The 22,957-nt window shown below is 42.3% G+C and overlaps 1 protein-coding gene and 1 pseudogene across 1 annotated transcript; both read left to right on the top strand.

The window, feature by feature from the left end:
- Positions 1–365: 365 nt before the first annotated feature.
- Positions 366–22,206, top strand: GCM1 (glial cells missing transcription factor 1). The gene is made up of 6 exons (XM_057302521.2): positions 366–453; positions 3,426–3,636; positions 14,861–15,113; positions 17,054–17,166; positions 18,242–18,370; positions 20,225–22,206. Exons 2-6 carry the CDS (start codon positions 3,562–3,564, stop codon positions 20,963–20,965), a joined length of 1,311 nt encoding a protein of 436 aa, XP_057158504.1. The 5' UTR covers positions 366–453; positions 3,426–3,561; the 3' UTR covers positions 20,966–22,206.
- Positions 1,278–1,378, top strand: LOC112440145 (small nucleolar RNA U3; annotated as a pseudogene).
- Positions 22,207–22,957: the final 751 nt, after the last annotated feature.

The raw sequence follows: 22,957 nt of genomic DNA, 5'->3' as shown, positions 1-22,957 counted from the left end.
ACACGAGAGAGAACTATTACCTGCCGGGTAAATAGTGGGAGAATTAGGATCTACTGTGAATCGTCTGCCTGGGGCCCAACCTGTAACATCACAAGAAGAAAAACATCTGTACTTCCTTATGAGGTTCTTTTCAATGTCCATTTTAGTTCAAATGTCCTCATAACATAAAGGGAGGGGGAAGTTCAGAGACACATCATAGAATATTCATCACATTGCTGGCATTCTGGGAAGAATCAGGCTGGTTAAGTGACTCCCAGGCTGCTCTTACCTATCCAGAGCCTAGAGCATCTAGATTTTGATTGGACCATTGCCAGAACTCATTAGCATAGTGTACCCTGACCTGGAATAGGGAACAGCGTCTGCTCAGAAAATGACCAGAGCCTGCTGGGACTTGAACCAGCAGTAAGATTTTCACGACACAGTGCTGTCTGCTTCTCCGTAAGAAGTTAGAAGGTAAGAAAGCCAGAAATCCCGTGGAGAGGCAAATGTAAGGGATGTGGCAACGACCACTCTATTCCTACAGGGTTTCATTTGTTCTAGTTCATTTTTCTGTAGAAATGATGAAAATTGAATATACTTTGCGCAAGTTGCTTTAAAAAAAGTAGTCTTGACAAGTGTAGTTTTTCAATCCTACAAGAGGAAAACAGAGTTTACTTAAGGGCTGTAAAATGGTTTTTTCTTCTTTTCTATGTTTTGTTCTTAACTTTTAGGGAAATATTAAATTAATGCTCATTCGCTTAGCAAATGTTAATATCGAGAGAAAAATCTAAAATGTAACATAGTTGTTCTGTAATAAAATTTTCTTTATTATTCTTCCCTTAATTTAAAAACAAAATAATTATGTCTATATTGCCTAGGCTTTATAACAACGTTTTTGATTTTTGAAAATATGAATCTTATTTGCCAAGGTTTTTAAAAAGTAGATCTATTCCAGTTAGTTATAACAAAATTTGCACCATCAGAGACGATATCGTTACTGTTCGGGGTAAGTACACGGAACTGCTGCTTGGTATCTGCATCTTCTATACCTGATATTTAAGTCCTTTGAATTAGAGTCGATTTGCGGCATCATTTCTTCAGTAACACAATGTTTGTTTCCTAAACATAGAATTTTACTTAAAATCCATGAGGATTTAGTCTTGAAAATCAACATTCAGTTGGGGAACAGAAACTTCGTGCTCTGCAACCACTAGGTTGTAGCTCAGTATGGGTATGTGGAACAGACAGGAAGAGACTCTCATTAGCTTGTCATTTAATGGTCAAGAACTTTATTTATAAAGACTATACTTTCAGGGATCATTTCTATAGTTTGTTACTAGAGAAATTTCTCTGGACATCTAGAGCACACACAAAAAAGAAAAAAGGAACCTCATTCTTATGTTCAGGTCAACTGTCTTTTATATACATACACTTTCCCTTGGTAGAGTTCAGTGATTGACAAGTATTAGGATTATATAACACTAAATAACTAAAGAACAGGCCGGGCACGGTGGCTCATGCCTGTAATCCCAGCACTTTGGGAGACAGAGACGTGTGGATCACCTGAGGAAAGGAGTTCAAGACCGGCCTGGTCGACATGGTGAAACCCCATCTCTACTAAAAATACAAAAATTAGCTGGGTGTGGTGGTGCGTGCCTGTAATCCCAGCTACTTGGGAGGCTGAGATAAAAGAATCACTGGAGCCCCAGAGGTGGAGGCTATGGTGAGCTGAGATCGCGCCACTGCACTCCAGCCTGGGTGATAAGAGTAAGACTCCATTTAAAAAAAAAAAAAAAAAACAATAAAAACTAAAGAAAAGAGTTCATGGGTCTCGCCAAAGCTTAGACTATTAATCTACCTTATAGTTTGAGTTCACTATTAAATAGCTCTACATAACATCATTATGTCTCTTGTTTTTATAAGAGTACCAATAAATGAAATGTTATACATGTGAACATGTTTCACTTCAAATCGTACTAACAAGTAGCTTTCATCTGCAAAATTATTCATTTTTTTCCTCAGGGTAGAACACTTCAAATTTTCTTTCTTTTTTTCTTGGTAAACCTCGTTTAACCAATTATATTTAGAAATTAGAGCAGTATTTCTCGTGAGGGAAGAAATGCCATTTGAACAAACTTTTATTTATTCATTCATTTATTTATTTATTCATTCATTCATTCATTTATTTTTTGAGACAAGGTCTCACTCTGTCACCCAGGCTGGCGTGCAGTGACACAATCTTGGCTCACTGCAGCCTCAACCTCCTGGGCTCGGGTAATCCTCCCACCTCAGCCTCCCAAAGTAGCTGGGACTACAGGCGTGCACCACCATGCCCAGCTAGTGTTTTGTACTTCTTGTATAAACACGGTTTCTGCATGTTTCCCAGGCTGGTCTTGAACTCATAGACTTAAGTGATACATCTGTCTTGGCCTCCCAAAGTATTGGGATTACAGGCTGCTAGCACCTAATGGGTAGAGACCAGGGATGCTGCCAAACAGTCTACAACATGAAAAAAGCTCCCCACAACAAAGAATTATCTGGTCCAAAATGTCAATAGTGCCAAAGTTAAGAAACCCTGTTTCAGATGAATCAGATATAAGCATATTAGTTGATAATATCTGAAGATATATCATGCACACAGGATTTATTGCAGAGACCAAACCTAATCCTTACAGTGATTTGGATTTTCAAATATATTTTTTTTCTGGCCGGGTGCGGTGGCTCATGCCTGTAACCCCAACACTTTGGGAGACCAAGGCGGGTAGATCACTTGAGGTCAGGAGTTCAAGACCAGGCTGGCCAACAGAGTGAAACCCCATTTCTACTAAAAATACAAAAATCAGCTGTGCGTGGTGGCACATGCCTGTAATCCCAGCTGCTGCGGAGGCTGAGGCAGGAGAGTTGCTTGAACCCAAGAGGCAGAGGTTGCAGTGAGCCGAGATCACTCCATTGCACTCCAGCCTGGGTGAAGAAGTGAGACTCCATCTCAAAAAAAAAAAAATGTATATATATATATATATATAACATATATGTATTTTCCTAGATAAATTCAGTGTGATGTTCTCCTCTTGCAGCTTCAACCACACATTAGCTAATTTATAAAGGCATTTCTATGGAAACAACTCCAAGCCAGTATCCTCCTGCCCTAGCAGGAAAAGTCCTAGCCATTGGTTACAGATGACAACTGTCTCTGCTAAGGCCTTCACAACCTGGATCTTGCAATGAGAAAGCAAGCCCAAACCCAAGGGTGAAAGCAGTGATCACACGCTTCTAATTCCCGATGGCCAAGTTTTAAGTAAAATCACTTATGGCTCCTATGTTTTGTTTTTTACTAGTATGTTGGTACTTGCAAAAATGTCAGTGAAACAGGTTTTTCTGGCAGAGGAGCATTGGGTTTTTTTTTAAATCTCTTTAATGGCCAATACTAATATAACTTATTTTTTTAGCCCTAGAAAACAATCTCCTGGTCCAAGGTGCTTGAGTGAGCCGATCCAGCTATATCAAGAACCTTTGAGAACAAAATTCTCAAGCATTTCTGAGGGGAGTCGAATAGGTGAAAACCTTGGCTGGCCTGACCTTATCATGGAACCTGACGACTTTGATTCTGAAGACAAAGAGATATTAAGCTGGGATATTAATGATGTGAAACTGCCACAGGTATGTACTTGCTATAAAAATCTGCCTTCAACATTGGGCTGTGAAGTCTTGACTATTAACATGCAGAGACCTGGAAGGAAATTGGTGAGGATTCCAGCTGGGTAAATTCCTCTCCCCTAGAGTTTCAGCTAGACAGCCGACTGAGGGATTTTAAGAAGAGATGGCAAGACCTATGATTTGAGTGTGTCTTTACTTACCAGACTCCCACACTTAGAGACTGATGCAAAGAAATTTCTACTTCCCTTCTCTTTCAAAGTTGGCGTAACTCAGGTTGCACTCACTCTGGCTAGACAGTATGATAAAATCCGTGATGACTTATTTGGCCATAAATTGACTCTTTGTTATGCACAAGTCCTCATACAACCTTATTTGCTATAGTGATAGTTTTAACTCAGATTCATTTCTAACTGGAATGTGCTGGAATCCAGATGATATTGTTCTCTTGTGGAATACAGCATGCTCTTCTTCCTTTTTTCTTTTTCCTCTTCTTTCTTTCTTCCCTTTCCTTCGCCTTGCCTTGCCTTCCTGCCTTCTTCCTTTTTTCTTTCTTTCTTTTCTTTCTTTCTTTTTTTCTTTCTTTCTCTCTCTCTCTTTCTTTTCTTTTCTTTTCTTTCTTTCTTTTCTTTTCTTTCTTCTTCCTCTACTTTTTTTTTTTTTTTTTGAGGTAGGGTCTGGCTCTGTCAACTAGGTTGGAGTGCAGTAGAGCTATCTCAGCTTACTACAGCCTCAGCCTCCCGAGTTCAAGTGATTCTCTCACCTCAACCTCCCAAGTAGCTGGGACCATAGGCACACGCCAACAAGCCCAGCTAATTTTTGTATTTTTTGTAGAGATGGGATTTTGCCATGTTGCCCGGGCTGGTCTTGAACTCCTGGGCTCAAGTGATCTCCCTGCCTACCTGGGACCACAGGCACACCCAGCTAATTTTTGTACTTGTGTGTGTGTGTGTAGAGTCAGGGCTTTGCTATGTTGCCCAGGCTGGTGCTGAACTCCTGGGCTCAAGCAATCCACTCGCTTCTGCCTCCCAAAGTGCTGGGATTACAGGCATAAACAGCCTGGCCTCTTCTGCTCCTATTTTGGAAATACCATACATGCACTGAAATAGTGACTTCATTTCACATTTTCTTTGGCAATTGACTTTTTTTTTTTTTTTTTTTTAATTAAGATGGGGTTTGCCTGGTCTCCTGGGCCAGAGTGCAGTGATACCATCATAGCTCACTGCAGTTTCAATTTCCTGGGCTCAAGTGATCCTCCTGCCTCAGCCTCCTTAGAAGCTGAGACCACAGGCATGTGCCACCACTCCTGGCTAATTGAAAAAAAAATGTTTTTGAGAGGAGGGTCTCACAATGTTGCCCAAGTTGGTCTCAAACTACTGGCCTCGAACAACCCTTCCGTCTCACCTTCTCAAGTATCTGGAATTATAGGCACACATTGGTTGTTGAATACTGATTTTCGACATGTATCACTGTTTACTTCCTTGACTTTCTTTGTTAACATTTAAGATGATCTCACTAGAAGTTGTTTGAAAAGGTGACTAGAAGGCTAGGACTGGACACCACCAGTACCAAGTCATGAAAAAGTCAATCCAGTCTGCCTGATTCTGGGTAATAAGGAATTTGAGTTATCAGAAGCAGGGGAGAGGGAATAGAGATTCCTCTATCTTTGTAACTGTTCCAGAATTTCTAACGAAGACTTCCTTTTGTTTCTCTTTATGCTTTTCCTTAACTTCCAACCCCACCCCCTCTACCCCTCTCACCACCCCCGACCCCACATCTATATCCTCTCTTCGTAGATCTTGGGACAGAGCTGGAGAACAGAAAGTGTGCCCCACTTCCCATCCATTTACAAATGGTTCTAGAAACCACGGTTAAATCATGCAAATATCGATTTTAGGGATTTGTGTTTGTTGTTGCTCTTAATTAGTATTACAATTATTGTCACTGTTGTAGGGAAACTTTAAAGTAAACTTTAATTTCACTTGGCTCCAGGACCCATATTTTCACCTTTTTCTAACTTCATGATTACAACACCCAAATAGAAGTTGGACAGACACGAAATCAAGAGTTGAAGTAAACAGATATGTAGAAGACTTTACAATGTCACATTCTAGAGCAAGAGTTTTAGTGAGTTGGAGAACCCCATGAAATGGTGGGTGACACTGTGTCTTAACAGGCATTTTTTTCTGGGACAGGATTCTTCATGAGATCCATAAACAAGAGATGAAGACCTCTTTCCTATAGGGAAACTTGAGGCTCATAAAAGTTCATGTTCCAACATGAATTTCCAAAAATGAAAGTGTTTGCAGCTACCCATGACATTAAACTGAGAAATGTATAGCAAAAAATGCACATTTGGTTTTAGAAATGTATTTATAGTTCATTAAAAAGTAGTAAGATTGCTCACGGAAATAGCTGTCTTCCAATTTGTTAAATATGTCGGGGAAATGATTTAAAATGCAAATATTCCTTAGTATTTTCTGAATAGAGAGAATACCATCCTCGTCTAGGTTTAATGCTAGCTTTGTCATCAGACCAAGAAACACTTGAGCTCTTGGAAAGATTTCCAGACATTAGATTTTATATTGTTTATATTGTGTGAGCATATCCAGAGACAGAGGGGTGTATTATGAAAAGTACAGGACTTGGAGAAAAATGCCCTAGATTTGAATTCTAGTTCCATCTCCCTTTTTTTTTTTTTTTTTTTTTTGGAGAGCCTTGAGTTGTTTACCTTTTCTGAAACTTCCTTTCCTCTCTGAAAATGAGGGGGTTGCGCCAAATGGTCTGGTATGTACCTATTAGTTCTAATAGTCTAGAATTCTAGAAATGTCAGCCTTGTGCCTAGCACAGTGCCTGACATGTATGAAACAACAAATGTTGAATATGGAATTCATTAATGAATGGCTCCATTGTTTAGAATCTGTGTGAGCCTGGAGAAATTGATTTTCTTAAGTCTTAGTTACCTCCTGTAGAATGAAAATAGGAATTCTCCACATATCCTGCCTCAGTCTCTAAGATGTTTAGAATAGTGTTCCCTAAATATATTCTGTAGAGTACAAGTTACATGGAATTTTAATAGGTACTGTGAAGAAAGAAAAAGAGCAATACGAAGTTCAACAAGGTTAAACAGATTTCTTGACTGCAGGCTTGGAGTCTTTTTCACCATCCTGTGCATTGGTGGTTCTCCGAAGGAGGCTGTATTAGGCAGTATTACCCCAACTTATTTTTGACCATGAAACTTTTTTCCTGAAGCCCTTCAGGGGTTGATGTTCCCCAGACTACCTTTTTGGCATTTAACAAATGTGGTTTAAAGGATCAAATGCAATGGCTTGTTATGATTATAAATTTCTCTAATTTCACTCTCTGTCCCATCGATCTAGATCATTTATAGTTTATATTTCATAATTTTATATTCTTGCCAGAATTATTAGTTATACAACACGTAGGAAAATTCCTTTTCTGTTTATCCTTTCACATGCTTCCAGTTTCAAGTTTCTTTCTCTCTCCTTCCTTCCTTCTTTCTTTCTTTTTCTTTCTGTTTTTTTTTTTTTTTTTCAGGGTCTCACTCTCATTACTCAAGCTGGAGTGCAGTGGCGCAATCATAGCTCGCCACAGCCTTGAATTCCTGGGCTTAGGTGATTCTCTCAACCCAGCCTCTAGAATAGTGGGGACTACAGGCGTGCACCCCACACCCAACTAATTATTTGTCTTTTTAGTAGAGATGGGGTTTTGCCATGTTGCCCAGGCTGGTCTCGAACCCCAGGACTCAAGAGCTCTGCCCACCTTGGCCTCCCAAAATACTAGGATCACAGGCATGAACCATTGCACCCAGGCTTCAAGTTTCTTTCTTTCTTTCTTTCTTTTTTTTTCAGACAGAGTCTCGCTCTGTTGCCCAGGCTGGAGTGCAGTAGCACTATCTTGGCTCACTGCAAGCTCCACCTCCCGGGTTCACACCATTCTCCTGCCTCAGCCTCCCAAGTAGCTGGGACTACTTGTACCTGCCACCGTGTCCGGCTAATTTTTTGTATTTTTAGTAGAGACAGGGTTTCACCGTGTTAGCCAGGATGGTCTCGATCTCCTGACCTCGTGATCCACCCGCCTTGGCCTCCCAAAGTGCTGGGATTACAGGTGTGAGCCACCGTGCCCGGCCCTTCAAGTTTCAAAATGATTACCCAAATACCAGTTACATCTTCTGGTCTGAGAAACTCCATGTGTCTTTAAATAGTTCAGATACATCAAGGTTTATGGGTTAATTTTGACAACAGTGAGCAGTGATGTCCTTACTAAGATATCAGACATTTTTGAGAAACTGAAATGCAGGAGACACTGTAGTAGGCTCAGGGATACTGGGGCCATTAAGCTATGTTAACTTCTGTGGAAATGCTCATGATCTTCTGGGCTAGTGGAACAAGATTACTGCTTAAATAGAGAATCAATGCCATGTAGAAAAATGCTAGAGGAGTTTGAAAGAATGAGTGTGTAATTCAACATGACTCTGGCATGGGGAGCAAGGCCAGAAGAGTTTGTGTAAGGTTAGAGGAAAAAAAAATTAGATCAATCATCTATTATTTATATCATTATTTGTACTTAGAAAGGTCAAATCTAATTGCTTTAAGGTTTGCTTGATCCAAGCAGCAAATGTCTGGTGTTGATTTAGTCTTGATTTAAAATGTGGATTACATGGTCCTAGAGAGTGTCACACTCTCATTAGTACTGATTGTAATACTTGAGAGAACTTTGAATCTCTAAGAATTGTTTTCTTCTGGTTGAAAATTGGGAAGAAATTCAGTTCCTTTTTCTCTTAAATAGTACCCATTTCACTAGCTAGAGGAGAACATCCACTCCATTTCAAATACCAGCCAGTTTCTCTCAGTTCGGGTTGTGCCAATAGCACCACAGCCAGCAAACACCCTGGATCATTTTGTTCCTACACACTGAGCAGTTTGCAAATTAAACCCATGGCCAAAGCCACTCCAAGCCATTAACTCACAAAATTACAAGGTTTAAGTATTTTTTTTTTTTTTTTTTTTTTTTTTGGTAGAGAGAACATTCTCTAGTATAGAATAGTAAAGTCAACTGCAAAAGGGCCACAGTTCTGATGAGTTCATTCCTGGACTATGATTTTAGCCAGCCAAACTTCCTTTGTCTCTGCAAAAGATAAGCCCCAAATTGTGATCAAACATGAATATTTGAGCTCTCTCTGTGAATCCATGTGGCCGCATGTAATCAGAACAAGCCAGTTGTAGTACTCAGATGTGTCTTGGTGCTAGGGAGCTAACAGGTAAACCAGATTGTGGATTTCTTGTCAATTATTATCCCCTGTATGAGCAGGTCACGTTGTCATTGTTCTGATGGGGATTCCTGCGACTTTGCCCCCTTTGCCAGACATTCTCCTTGACCTCAAGGGTCATTTGAACTTCCCTGAGAGCTCTACATATATGGGCTCCCATGATCACTGGGGCCTCTGCTATTTGGACCAGAATTCTTCTGCCACTCTGTGCTTCTGGTGTGATACAGATAGGAGCATTATTGCATCTGCTGGTACCCTGCAGTAGGTCCCTTGCTTAGCTGGGTGGAAGGAAAAGGGAAGCGAAAAGAGAAGACAGACGGGGTTTGAAAGCTGGGGTAACTTGGCATAACTTAGTGTTTTCAGAGTAAATAAGGAACTTTGTCCTGAGTCTTATTTTATTTATTTATTTATTTTTTTAGACGGAGTCTCACTCTGTCGCCCAGGCTGGAGTGCAATGGTGTGATCCCAGCTCACTGCAACCTCTGCCTCCTGGGTTCAAGCGATTCTCCTGCCTCAGCCTCCCATGTAGCTGGGACTATGGGCATGTGCCACCATGCCTGGCTAATTTTTGGTATTTTTAGTAGAGATGGGGTTTCAAGATCAGGATGTTCTTGATCTCCTGACCTCGTGATCTGCCCACCTCAGCTTCCCAAAGTGCCGGGATTACAGGCCTGAGCCACCGCGCCTGGCCTGTCCTGAGTCTTGATCTCTGGACTAAGAAATACCAGGATTAGTCTAAAGAGTAATCAGTAATTCCTCTTTTTTTTCTTTTTTTTTTTTTTTGAGATGGGGGTCTTACTATCTTGCCTAGGCTGGTCTTGAACTCCTGAGCTCAAGCAACCTTCTGCCTTAGCCTACTGGGTAGCTGGGATTACAGACATTCCCCACCATGCCTGCCCTAAGGAGTAATTCTTGAACAAACACAAAAGCATTTTGTTGAGTTCAATTTTTTTCTTTGGTAACACTTGGAGTTTTATTTCCAGTTGGCCCAGAAGAGATAAGTTCCTGAAAAGTTGTATGTAAATCAAAACATTGGTTGAAGGTTTTTTTTCCTGTTTTCCATAATATCTGATTTTTGTACCTCTATATAATTTGCTTTAAAGTATGTTTGTTTGATATTCCTGTTCTATTTAGAAATATTTATTTATAAGTAATGAATAAGCTATTTATATAATTAATGAAAACCTGGAAGATATTTACTTTATGCAAGAGCAGACTATATTCCAAAAGAAAATCAATTTCATAATATGATCATATGATAATGTAGATATTTTTGATACTTTATTTCAGAATTTGTATTTTAATTGATTAGTTTTATATAACAATACATACTTCATTTCTTCAGATACCCTCTGAAAACTTCAAGTAGTTGAATAAGTTAGAATGAGGTGAGTATGAAGGGTGTTCTAGAAGTGCATAGAGCTACAAAGATTTTGATTGAGTTAGAGGATTAAATCCGTTAGTAAAAAATTATACCCAGAAGTCATAGAAATATCAGTTAACCCCCCAGTGATGTTACCCAGGAGATAATAAAATACAAATTAGCTAGGTCTACATGTTGGAAACCTCAGAAATATTCCCTTTCAATTATAAACTTCTTAACTAAGAGGAAAAACAAAGAGTTACTCATGAAAAGTTAGAAATTAAAACAAACAAAGGATCTAAAAAGAAGAAAGTATTTTGTGGGGATTCGCTAAACATGATGAAGAAATGATTATTGATTCTTATTAAATTTTACTTCTCTGAGGTCTTGGTTTAACAAGTTTCAGAAATCACAGTCATCCATCTGACACTTGGGTTCCTCTGCATTATTGAGATCTGGGTTTTCTCTTAATTTCAGTGTAAAAAGACATCAAAGACCCCACTAAATGTCCAGGTCAAAGACTAGGCATGAATAAATGGCCCAGAGACTAGCTTGATGTGAGTATATTTACTCCTAGTAATGTTCTCAGTCCATACGTTGTCCAAATTATTACTGCTTTTTTTTTTTGAGACAAAGCACTCTGTCACCCAAGCTGGAGTGCAGCGGCATGATCTCGGCTCACTGCAATCTCTGCCTCCCAGGTTCAAGCGATTCTTTTGCCTCAGCCTCCTGAGTAACTGGGATAACAGGCATGTGCCACCATGCCTGGCTAATTTTTGTATTTTTGATAGAGATGGGGTTTCGCCATGTTAGCCAGTCTGGTCTTGAACTCCTGGCTTCAAGTGATCCACCCACCTTGGCCTCCCAAAGTGCTGGGATTACAGGGGTGAGCCACTGCACCTGGCCATTACTGCATTATTAATAGAACTGGAAAACTAAGGTACCAGTGGAGGGACTGTCAGAAAAAAGCTTAAAGGATGATAAAGATCATTTCTTCCTCTACAGGCAAGGAGTCTTTGCTTTAATCAGAACATCTGAGATGTTCTCACAAATACATTCCACTCCTTCTGGTTCATGGGATCTATGGCTCTGACCAGCCTCAAGTGGCCACTCACCTTTAAAGCATGAAAATCTCAGCTTTCCTCTAAGTCCACCTTGCCCTCATCTCTGCTATCCTGACAACTGTGTTTTATATTGGAATAATTCAAGTGCACCAGTAGTTTTTTACAGTCCAATATTAGAGGAAAGTACACTCAAATTTTGTTTTGTTTTGTTTTTTTAGTAGAGACGTGGTCTCACTGTGTTGCCCAGGCTGGTCTTGAACTCCTGGACTCAAGCAATCCTCCAGCCTTGGCCTCCCAAAGTGCTGGGATTACAGGTGTGAGCCACTATTCCTGGCCAAAAGTAGACATTTTAATGTTTTAACCTACATTATTATTTCAAAAGATAAAATACTCTATTATGCTTTCTATGGCATTTCTGTGACAGAAAACAAGACAGCATTGTTTGCAGCTTTGGGTCAGAAGAAGGAAGGAAGGAAGGGAAGAGAAGGTGGGTGGAGAGAGCAGGAGGCATGCTGCCTGGGGAGCTTCTCTCACCCCGGGCATTGAGTCTCAGCAAGCCCAAAATTACCAGAGAATTGGGGAGGAGAGGGGACAGTCTGGAAAAAGCAAATGGTCCAACCAGCATCCTGGCCTGGCCATTCGGGAATCTCTGCTGCAGCTGCCTGATGGACCACAGGGAACTTTTCCAGATGCCACCCTCCTATTATTTATACCCTTCCCCCTTCCCAAACCACAGTAGTTACAGCATAGCACACAAAGGGCTAGCCACTGTCATGCCCTGAGAAGGAAGGTTGTGGAACAAGAGGTGCACCAATTAAGCTTTTATTTTATAGGGACTTGGACTCTTTTTTCTTTTTAATTGAGACAAAGTTTCACTCTTGTTGCCCAGGCTGGAGTGCAGTGGCATGATCTTGGCTCACTGCAACCTCCACCTCCCAGGTTCAAGAGATTCTCCTTTCTCGGCCTCCCAAGAAGCAAGGATTACTGGTGCCCGCCACCACGCCTGGCTAATTTTTTGTATTTGTAGTAGAGACGGGGTTTTGCCATGTTGGGCAGCCTGGTCTCGAACTCCTGACCTCAGGCTATCCATCTGCCTCAGCCTCCCAAAGTGCTGGGATTACAGGTGTGAGCCACCGTGCCCAGCCGGGACTTGGACTCTTATCTTGCATTTGGCTTGGCAAGGTTTAAAGCATGAAGTGACCTCTACTGGGTCTTCTCTCTCCCAAAAGCCAGTGACTCTTACAACCACATTGACTGGCTGAGGGCAGTTCCAGATCTGGTAGAATAACAGTTAACATTGAGGTGGAACCTGCTGCGTGTGAGGCACTATTTTAAGTGCATTGTGTATGTTAATTCAGTAAGTCCTCAAAACCTCCCTGTGGGGTACTCCTGTTACCCCGTTTTTCAGAGCAGGAAATAGAGGCACTGAAAAGAAAAGAACTTCCTCAAGACTCATATCCAGAAAGACAGTATACCTCCAGAGTCCAAGCTTGCAGCCAGGAATCTCAGAATCTTTGTGAAGAGTCAGATAGTAAATATTGTAGTCTTTGTGGGCCATACAGTCTCTGCTGCGGTGGTGTAAAAACATCCATAGACAACACTTAAGTTAATGAACATAGATGTGTTCCTATAAAACTTTATTTACAAAAGCAGGCAATGGGCAGGATTTGGCCCATGCGCCCTAGTTTGCACACTGCAGCTCTTAACCACTAAACAGTACTACCCTGCATGTACCTAAAACCTCTCATTTATATTTCTTCAGACCACCTCAGGCCCCATGACATTCCATTCAACAAGTATCGTTATGTGGAATCTATAGTTTACAACACATCTGCTCTTCACAGCACTTTTGTGAGGCAGTTTTAATCAATGTTTCAGTTTTAGAGAAGAGCAAAACAGGCTTTAAAGACAAAGTTACTTGCCCAGAGTCTCAAGTTACAAAGTTCTTTGGCACGTTCTAAATTTGAATTCTAACTCAATAAATGCCTGTCAATCCTGACACTAACATTTACTTTTTTCTTCTAAAATTTGTCTTTTTTTTATGTTGTGGGCTGTGCTTTCTGGTTGGGAAAGCAAAGAAGCAGCAGCCTAGTCTCTTCTTCTGGACCTTCTAGAATCTTCTATTTTGACTTTCTAGAACCTTCTAGATGAAAAATGTTCTTACACCATGCTAAGTCTCTGAAAGCCGTAGGGCATGGGCACAGCCTAAGTTTGAGTGCTGACACTGCTTGCTGATTCTCATTCTAAGAACAAGGAAGGGTCTGTCAAATGCAGCATCTGTGCACCAATGTAGGGCCTAGGAATATGAGCCACAGCATCAGTGACTAACAATTATTTAGAGCTTACAGCATGCTAGGTGCTGTGCTAAGTATTTAATATATATAATCATATTTAATCTTCATAACAACTCTTCAGGTAGGCAGGTCTCATTATCCCTACATTACAGATGAAGAAACAGAGGCACAGAGAGCAAAATAATGTATGCTATAAGGACTGAGTGTCCGGTGTCCCCGGCCTTTCTTTAATTATTATTTTATTTTGGTCAAAAACACAACTTAAAATTTACCATCTCAACCATGCTTAAGTGCATAGTACAGTCGTGGTAACTATATGTACACTGTTGTGCAAAGGAGCTCTAGAACCTTTTCATCTTGCAAATGGAAACTTTGTCCGTTGAATGACAACTCTCCTTGTCTGTGGTGTTTTAAAGGAGAGTTTAGTCAAATGTTCATACACAGGGCATAGCGCCAATCCTGGGCAATAACAGAGACGCTTTCAGTCAAAACAAGCTCTTTCTTACTCCCTTGTCATGTTTGAGGCACGTGAATGTAGGGTTAAAGATAAAGGAAGAAAATCTCTGGGGAAGAAAGTGGCTCTTTGATCTCTCTGAACCAGGGCTTTTCATCCCTCCCACTGCTTATCTCTGGCGACATTGCATAAACCTGTGTGACTCCCAGTAAGATAACCACAGCGTGGTACGAGACATTATCTCACTATCCCGCCACAATGTTTTCCACAGTTTATTTTGAGTTTTTAGAGAAGGGGTCTTGCTGTGTTGCCCAGGCTGGTCTTAAACCCCTGGCCCCAAGCCATCCTCCCACCTCAGCCTCCTGAGTTGCTAGGACTGCAGGCACACCCTACCACACTGGGCCCTGTTTTCTATAGTTATTGTGTAAGAGCATAGCATTACTTAACCTTCAAAAATTCCTACTGAGAAATGGTCATTTCTTGTGTCACTGAGGGCTAGGGAAGTGTCAATCAGATGGAACTCACAGGGGCTATCATTTATTTTGGTCCAGCAGCTGAATGCCTGACAGACACAGCACTCAGTTGCCACTGTTGTGCTGGGCTCGCTGATCCCACTGTCAGAATTAAATGTAGGGAGGCTTTTGCCAAAGGTCTCTTGCCCAGCTCCTGAATGCCAAAACATCCTTCCCATCTACTCACTCCACAGTGGGTGACAGCTGTGTTTTCTAGCTTAAAGTATAGTCGTATCTTTCGTGTTTCTATCAGAATGTGAAAAAAACCGACTGGTTCCAGGAGTGGCCAGATTCCTATGCCAAACACATCTACAGCTCGGAGGACAAGAATGCGCAGCGGCACCTGAGCAGCTGGGCCATGCGCAATACCAACAACCACAACTCCCGCATCCTCAAGAAGTCCTGCCTGGGTGTGGTGGTGTGCGGCCGCGACTGTCTCGCAGAGGAGGGGCGGAAGATCTACCTGAGACCTGCCATCTGTGACAAGGCCCGGCAGAAGCAGCAGCGTGAGTAGAGCTTAGTGGCACCAGCAAAAAAGCTGGCATCCCTCAGATGCCCCTGCCAGATGGGTCACTGTGTCCCAGCACCGCCCAAGGGCAAAACCGTCATCCTGGAGTGTAGTGGCAGCCAAGGCTGTTCTGACATGGAGCATATGGAGGGGAACCAACCAGACCCCTTGTGCTCCAGCAAGGACCCCACAGATCTGCCATACCCAGAGCACCCACCATCAAAAATGCCTCCTTGGGTTAAGGCACTGGACTGAAGGCTCCTGTTAAAGAGAAGATGGCAGGTGTGGTGGCTCACACCTGTAATCTCAGCACTTTGGGAGGCCAAGATGAGAGGATAAATTGAGCCCAGGTGTTCCAGACCAGCCGGGGCAACATAAGAAGACCCCAACCCCTACAAAAAAATTTAAAAATTAGTCGGGTGTGGTTGCACATGCCTGTGGTCACAGCTACTCCAGAGGCTGAGGCAGAAGGATTGCTTCAGCCTGGAAAGTCAAGGCTGCAGTGAGCCATAATGGAGCCACTGCACTCCAGGCCGCACAATAGAGTGAGATGCTGTCTCCAAAAAAAAAGGAAAAATGGCCGGGCACTGTGGCTCATGCCTACAATCCCAGCACTTTGGGAGGCTGAGGTAGGCAGATCACCTGAGGTCAGGAGTTCAAGACCAGCCTGCCCAACATGGTGAAGACCCATCTCTACTAAAACACACACACACACACACACACACATTTGCCGGGTGTGGTGGCATGTGCCTGTAATCCCAGCTACTCGGGAGGCTGAGGCAGGAGAATCACTCGAACCCAGAAGGTGGAGGTTGCAGTGGGCCAATGTTGTGCCACTGCACTCCAGCCTGGGTGACAGACTCCATCCAAAAATAAAAGGAAAAATGTATCCCTTAAGGGGTTAATGTTAATTCATCAATGACCCATGTAAAATTTAGAAGAAAGTAGTTTATTGGACTTGCCACTGGACTTCTTGTGGGTCCCTAAGTGATCTCAATGTGTGCATTAATGTGGAGTGGCAGCTGTGAAAGGTTAGACTCAATTCCATTCATTTAGGTTCACATCATAATCACGTGCTGAGATATTTGTTCATTTTCTAAAACACATTCACTGGATTATGAAATAGATACATTCAGCATGCCCTGTACCTTGCCCACTTCAAACCTCAAGTTACTTTATATTTTTCCCAGTAGTTTGTTTTAAAAACTTGCTCTTAGGTCAGGACCTGGTATCAGTCATTTACACCTCTGTGAAAATGTAGTAGCTGCATTCACTCTCCCATGTAGCTTGGCCCCTTGACCCTTAGTTCTAATTGTGAGGTGAAAGAACTTCTCTTTTTTATTTTTGAGACAGACTCTCACTCTGTCACCCAAGCTGGCGTGCATTGGTGCCATCTCGGCTCACTGCAACCTCCACCTCCCAGGTTCAAGCGATTCTCCTGCCTCAGCCTCCCTAGTAGCTGGGACTACAGGTGTGCACCACCACGCCCAGCTAATTTTTGTGTTTTTAGTAGAGATGGGATTTCACCATATTGGCCAGGCTAGTCTCGAGCTTCTGGCCTCAGGTGGATCCGCCTGCCTTGGCTTCCCAAAGTGCTGGGATTATGGGTGTGAGCCACTGTGCCTGGTCAGAATTTCAAATATCACTAAATAAGTAGGGAGGGATTTTCTGCTCAGAAGAGCTCTGCCTTGACCTGCGAAATATCCTACTTGGTAGGCAACCACTTCCCCTATCCATGTGTGAGACCCATCTGGGCCATTTTAGTGGCCAGGCTTCTGAGGGTCAGGGGTAATATCTAGTGGATTTCAGCCCATGAAACTCTGCCCAGATTTATCCTCTGCCGTCCTTGAGTCAGGGCTAAAATCTTCAAGACTGCACAGGAGTCAACAACCGACATGGTTCAGCCAGGTGTGGTCATTTTCCTCTGCTCTTTTGTAGGGAAACGCTGTCCCAACTGTGACGGGCCTCTGAAGCTCATCCCTTGCCGAGGTCATGGGGGCTTCCCGGTCACCAACTTCTGGAGGCACGACGGACGCTTTATATTTTTCCAGGTTGGATTTTTGAGTTAGTTACATGAGAGTTTCATTACTGAGGAGTTTCACCAGAGGCTAGAGATGCACCTGTGAATGAGATCCTGCACCATCCCCGAGGGCTCACACTCTAAGAGAGCAAGTATCTGTCCCCTGCACTTCTAATAGATGTTTGAAGTGCTGGGGAGCTCTAGAAGGGGAGCTGCCTGTCTCTGCTTCTACTTCTCAGGAGAAGTGGCAGCTAATCTAGTCACACTGAGGTTAGCATAGTGCTTCTAAGCATGCTGCATGCTGCATGCTGCTGGTAGCCTTCAGCAAATCTGAGTTTGAACACCAGCTCTGACTTTTTACTCGCTCTTTAAACCTGAGCAGGTGACTTTCCTCTTCCACGTCCCAGTTTTCTGTAGAATGTGTAAGAGTACTAATGGGGCAGTGGCACCAACAGTGGTGAAGAATGGACCCTGACTCAGACTGCCTGGGTGTGAATTAGTGGGATGCTGGTAAACCAGCTCTCCAAAAAGAAAATGTCCTGATTTGTAGCATTTGCCAACTTCTGTAATGGAAATATTCTCACCGTGGCTGATTTCAAGCCAGCAGTCATTTTTAACAATCAGCCTACAAAATTCCTGAATGTTTAACTATTGACTCTCAGCTTTGGCCAGCTCCAGGTAGGGGAATCCTAGGTCCCTCACTTCTAGAGGAGGTTATCCAGCTGGCGTAATCACTCCATGCCTCAGTTTCCTGTTCTGTAAACTGGGGGTGATAATAATGGTGTGTACCTCAATGGTTGTGCTGAAGATGAAATGAGATATAAGGCACACAGGGTGTTTATTTGTGTCTGGCACATACCACAGGAAGCATTTAGTAAGTGTTACTTAGCACTGTGATTATGGCTTTGCTGGGTGGGTGAGAGGCAGGCAGGCAGGAGCATGGTGCTCTTGGGAGCGCCTTCAGAGGTTCATCCAGTCTGGTTACCATAGGCAACTGCAACACCACCCCCGGGGCAGGACACACAGTAAATAAAAACTGATGCACCATGAAGCACAGTCTAGTCAGTGTTATATCATTTCCTTTCTACTTCCTTGTCTCATTTCAGTCAAAGGGAGAGCATGATCATCCAAAACCAGAAACCAAGTTAGAAGCTGAGGCAAGAAGAGCCATGAAGAAAGTGAACACAGCACCTTCCTCCGTCTCATTGAGCCTGAAGGGGAGCACAGAGACCAGGGTAATCCTTCATTATATATGTTCAATACATGCAGTAGCTTGCCACGCCTGTGCTGGGGGCGGTAGATTTCCTGGGTCCCTTGCTGACGCAGGAAAGCCAGAAATCATGGATGATCAGGCTCATCTACAAACAAGCATCTGCTAAAGAAATTAAATCTGAGGCTTTACTCTTACTTTCTACCATCTTTGTAGCATGCTGGGAACCATAAAGTCCATGTAATTGGAGAATCATCTTCCCTACTACAATTACAAAGAGAAACTTGAATTAGCACTTAACTTATATTTGGCAAGAACCAAAAACAATTGAAACAATCTCCACAAAATAGTAGCCTTATGCATTTCACCGCCTGCCCCCTCCCCGCCCTCCTGAATTTCCATATGTCCCCAAACAGATTGTTTTCTTAGCACACTCTACCAAGATGAAATAAGCAAGCAGTTTCCGAAAATGATAGCTGTCCCAGGGTGGCAATAGTGGAGTGGAGGCTACTCCCTATAGACAAACTGATGTGAAGTCCACTGCTTTATGGGCAGCAGATCATAGGTTTTTTTGCGTTTGTCTGTTTAATATTGATAGTAGTTCCTATACTTTTTCTACTGTTCAAAGGTGCACATTTCTTTTTGGGAGAACAGAGATGGAGCTGGTCCATCCCTAGAGGCTGTAAATGTACTTTATTTAAAACAATTGTAATGTGGATCTGTTGTAGGGAAATGCAAGCCCCCCAAACCCAAATGGCTATTTCCTCATCCTTTCTCCCAGCCATGGGACAAGTCAAGTGGCATTTCAGTCTCTCATCCAATCTACCTGGTCACAGCCCTTTTTCTCTACCCCCTAAAAGTATCCCCTTAACAGCTAGTAGTTTTACCTAAACAAGAGCATAACTTAATTCTCAACCAGATCCTTTTTTTAACGATTAACTAAAGAACAATATACCTCCTCCATTTAGAAAAATAAATGAATGTACCACTCGTGTTCTAGAGGTCTGATTTATGGTTCAACAAAATTCCCACGAATTCAGAGAAAAATCTCTTGAGGAAAGGAAAAACTAAAAAACAATAGCAACCATGGTCTCTCACACTCCAACCAGCACTAAGAAATAGAATAGTCAAGGGAGGAAATGTTGAGAGACAGAGACCCTGGGAGTTGTGCTGAGTATAATATAAATCTTTGAAGTTATACTTTGATATTTTGTAAATAGTTCCTTATAAGTTCCTTAAAAAGGCAATTAGAGGCCAGGCACTGTGGCTTATGTCGCTAATCCCAGCACTTTGGGAGGCCAAGGCGGGTGGGTCACTTGAGGTCAGGAGTTCGAGACCAGCCTGGCCAACATGGCAAAACCCCATCTCTACTGAAAATACAAAAATTAGCTGGGCGTGGTGGCAGGCACCTGTAATCCCAGCTATTGAGAGGCTGAGACATGAGAATTGCTTGAACCCGGGAGGCAGAGGTTGCATTGAGCCAAGATCGTGCCACTGTGCTCCAGCCTGGCTGGGCAACAGAGCGAGACTCCATCTCAAAAAAAAAAAAAAAAGAATAAATAAAAAGCAATTAGGATATCAGATTTGTGTTTGAGTGTGAAACATCTTAAACACACTCATGTCTCTACTGAATGTAGGGAAATTTGGCTGTTACTGGTTAGCAAGCTTTAACATGGAAACAGAGGCAGCCTTTGCTTTTTTCAAGTGTTTCGTGGTTGTGGTCAAGCCGCTGCATGTGTTTGTGCGTCAAGTATTAATGTGTAAGGAATGAGGAAAATCTGATGGAGCTCTTATTTGTACAGAGTAACTCATGGGTGCCTATGGCAGTGGTTTTGATTTGCTTAACTTATTAACACGAGCATTTCACTTTCCTTTCCAGTCTCTTCCAGGTGAAACACAAAGTCAGGGGAGTTTACCTTTAACTTGGTCTTTCCAGGAAGGCGTCCAATTGCCTGGTAGTTACAGTGGACATTTAATAGCTAACACTCCTCAGCAGAACTCACTAAATGATTGCTTTTCCTTCTCCAAGAGTTATGGTCTGGGAGGAATCACAGATCTGACTGACCAGACTTCCACTGTGGACCCCACGAAGCTCTATGAAAAGCGCAAATTGTCCAGTAGCAGAACCTACAGTAGTGGAGACCTGCTTCCTCCTTCTGCCTCCGGAGTCTACTCTGATCATGGCGATCTACAAGCGTGGAGTAAAAATGCTGCTTTGGGGAGAAATCATCTTACTGACAACTGTTATTCCAATTATCCTTTTCCTCTGACCAGCTGGCCTTGCAGCTTCTCTCCTTCCCAAAACTCTTCAGAACCCTTTTACCAGCAGCTTCCATTGGAGCCACCTGCAGCCAAAACTGGCTGTCCCCCATTATGGCCAAATCCAGCGGGTAATCTTTATGAAGAGAAAGTACATGTGGATTTTAACAGCTACGTCCAGTCTCCTGCATACCATTCACCTCAAGAAGACCCCTTTCTCTTCACCTACGCCTCTCATCCTCATCAGCAATATTCACTGCCAAGCAAGAGCAGCAAATGGGATTTTGAGGAAGAAATGACATACTTGGGTTTGGATCACTGCAACAATGATATGCTTCTGAACCTGTGTCCTTTGAGATGACCCAAATCTTTCACTATGTGCACCCCAGCCCCTCAAAAATGGGGAAGGGCTGAAAGAATTTCCTTAGGAAATAATTTTTAAAACATAACCACAGATAAATGAGAATCATGATAAGCAGTAGACAAGGCTTTTTTCCTTTTCTTTTTTCCTTCTTTTTTTTTTTTTTTTTTTTTTTTTTGAGACAGAGTCTTGCTCTTTTGCCCAGGCAGGAATGCGGTGGCGCCATCTCGGCTCACTGCAACCTCTGCCTCCCGGGTTTGAGTGATTCTCCTGCCTCAGCCTCCCGAGTAGCTGGGATTACAGGCACCTGCCACTGCGCCTGGCTAATTTTTCTATTTTTAGTAGAGACAGGGTTTTGCCATGTTGGTCAGGCTGCTCTCAAACTCCTGATCTCAAGTGATCTGCCCACCTCACCATCCCAAAGTGCTGGGATTACAGGCGTGAGCCATTGCGCCCGGCTGACAAGGCTTTTTTCTTCACATGAGTAATTTTTTTGGCTTCTTCTCCACTCTAGTATTTCCACCCTTAGTAAGGAATGGAAACCTGTCCCGTCTGGGATGTGAAATGCCCTCTGCTTTTTCCCCCACATTGTTTGGGGTTCCCAGCACCTCAGCCACATTGCATGCTGGGTTTTCATTGCCATTGTTGCAAATGAAATGGAGTAGACATGTGAAATGCTAACCTATCTAGGACCTGATCTATGCCTTCTTGGGAACTGAGAATGAAGAAACAAATAGATGGTGGAAGAACTGCCTAAGGTGTGAAAAGCTGAAGATTCTACCACTGAAGTACTGAATATGTTGTCTAGTTGTGAGATTAGTGTGTAAAATATATGTTTTCTAGATGATTTCTAAGACTTGTGATGACAAGGAACCTGACCTAACCCGATTTTTCATAAAGACAAAGAACAGCAATGTTAAATTGCCATATGAAGAGAAATACCAGTGATGTGCGTGGTCTCCTTGCCTCTCGTTTCCTTCCCTCTTCCTCACTGACTTCCCCTTGCACAGGGGCTTCTGTTTTGTCCCATTTATTATTTGTGGCACCTACATCAATGTGGGGTTTGTAATAGGTGAGAAATATTTGCTTGGAGAAGCTCTTGTGCAATTAGCCTGGCAATGATTGGCCGGCCATGTTTGAATGCCAGTTTCTCTTCTTTGCTGAAGTACTTTATGATAAAAGTAAGCCTAGGCATAAAATCTGGAGAGAACCATGCAATAAACAAGTATTTTTGAAATAAATTATTCCTTCTTCTTTATTAGAATAGTAACAGATGCACATGATACAAAATTCAAAAGTGAAAAAAAGAAGTCTCCTAGTTCTAGTCTCCTCTCTGCAACACTGACTAGTTTCTTGTCTATTATTCCAGATATTAGAGATGTTCTCTGCATATATATAATTATATGTAATGTGTATGAAATACATTACATAAAATACACACATATCTTTTATATATAAAATATATTTTTATATATATATAAGAGAGACGACATAAGTGGTATCATATCAGATTCATTTCTAACATGGTTTTGTCGTTTTAGGAGCCAATTTGAGCATTAAGTTCTTATAAGCATATAGGATCACAGCTGCTTCATTTTTAATGATGCATTATGCATTACATGACTATTATAATTAAATAGTCCCTATTGATAAACATTTAGATTTGTTCAAATCTTCTAAATTCATTTGTCTAAGTGATAAGACTATATATAAAACTTATATATTGGCCAGGCATGGTGGCTCACACATGTAACCCCAGCACTTTTGGAGGCAAAGGCGGGTGGATCGCTTGAGCCCAGGAGTTCAAGACCAGCCTGGGCAACATAGCGGGACCCCGTCTCTACAAAAAATTAAAAATTAGCTGGATGTCATCACGCATACCTGTAGTCTCAGCTACTTGGGAGGCAGGAGGATCACTTGAGTCAGGGAGGTCGATGCTTATCAAATCAGTGAGCCATGATTGTGCCACCACATTCCAGCCTGGATGACAGA

Source organism: Pan paniscus, chromosome 5 (assembly GCF_029289425.2).
Source record: "Pan paniscus chromosome 5, NHGRI_mPanPan1-v2.0_pri, whole genome shotgun sequence".
NCBI lineage: Eukaryota > Metazoa > Chordata > Mammalia > Primates > Hominidae > Pan > Pan paniscus.
Note: the sequence above shows the minus strand (reverse complement) of the source record. Positions and strands in the feature narration are given on the sequence as shown.

Bases quoted from the DNA above. Each gene is read 5' to 3' on its own strand.
- GCM1 (XM_057302521.2), top strand. From the start codon at position 3,562: ATGGAACCTGACGACTTTGATTCTGAAGACAAAGAGATATTAAGCTGG. The intron at 3,637-14,860 runs GTATGTACTTGC...TGTTTCTATCAG, and splicing joins ATGATGTGAAACTGCCACAG to AATGTGAAAAAAACCGACTG. The intron at 15,114-17,053 runs GTGAGTAGAGCT...GCTCTTTTGTAG, and splicing joins GGCCCGGCAGAAGCAGCAGC to GGAAACGCTGTCCCAACTGT.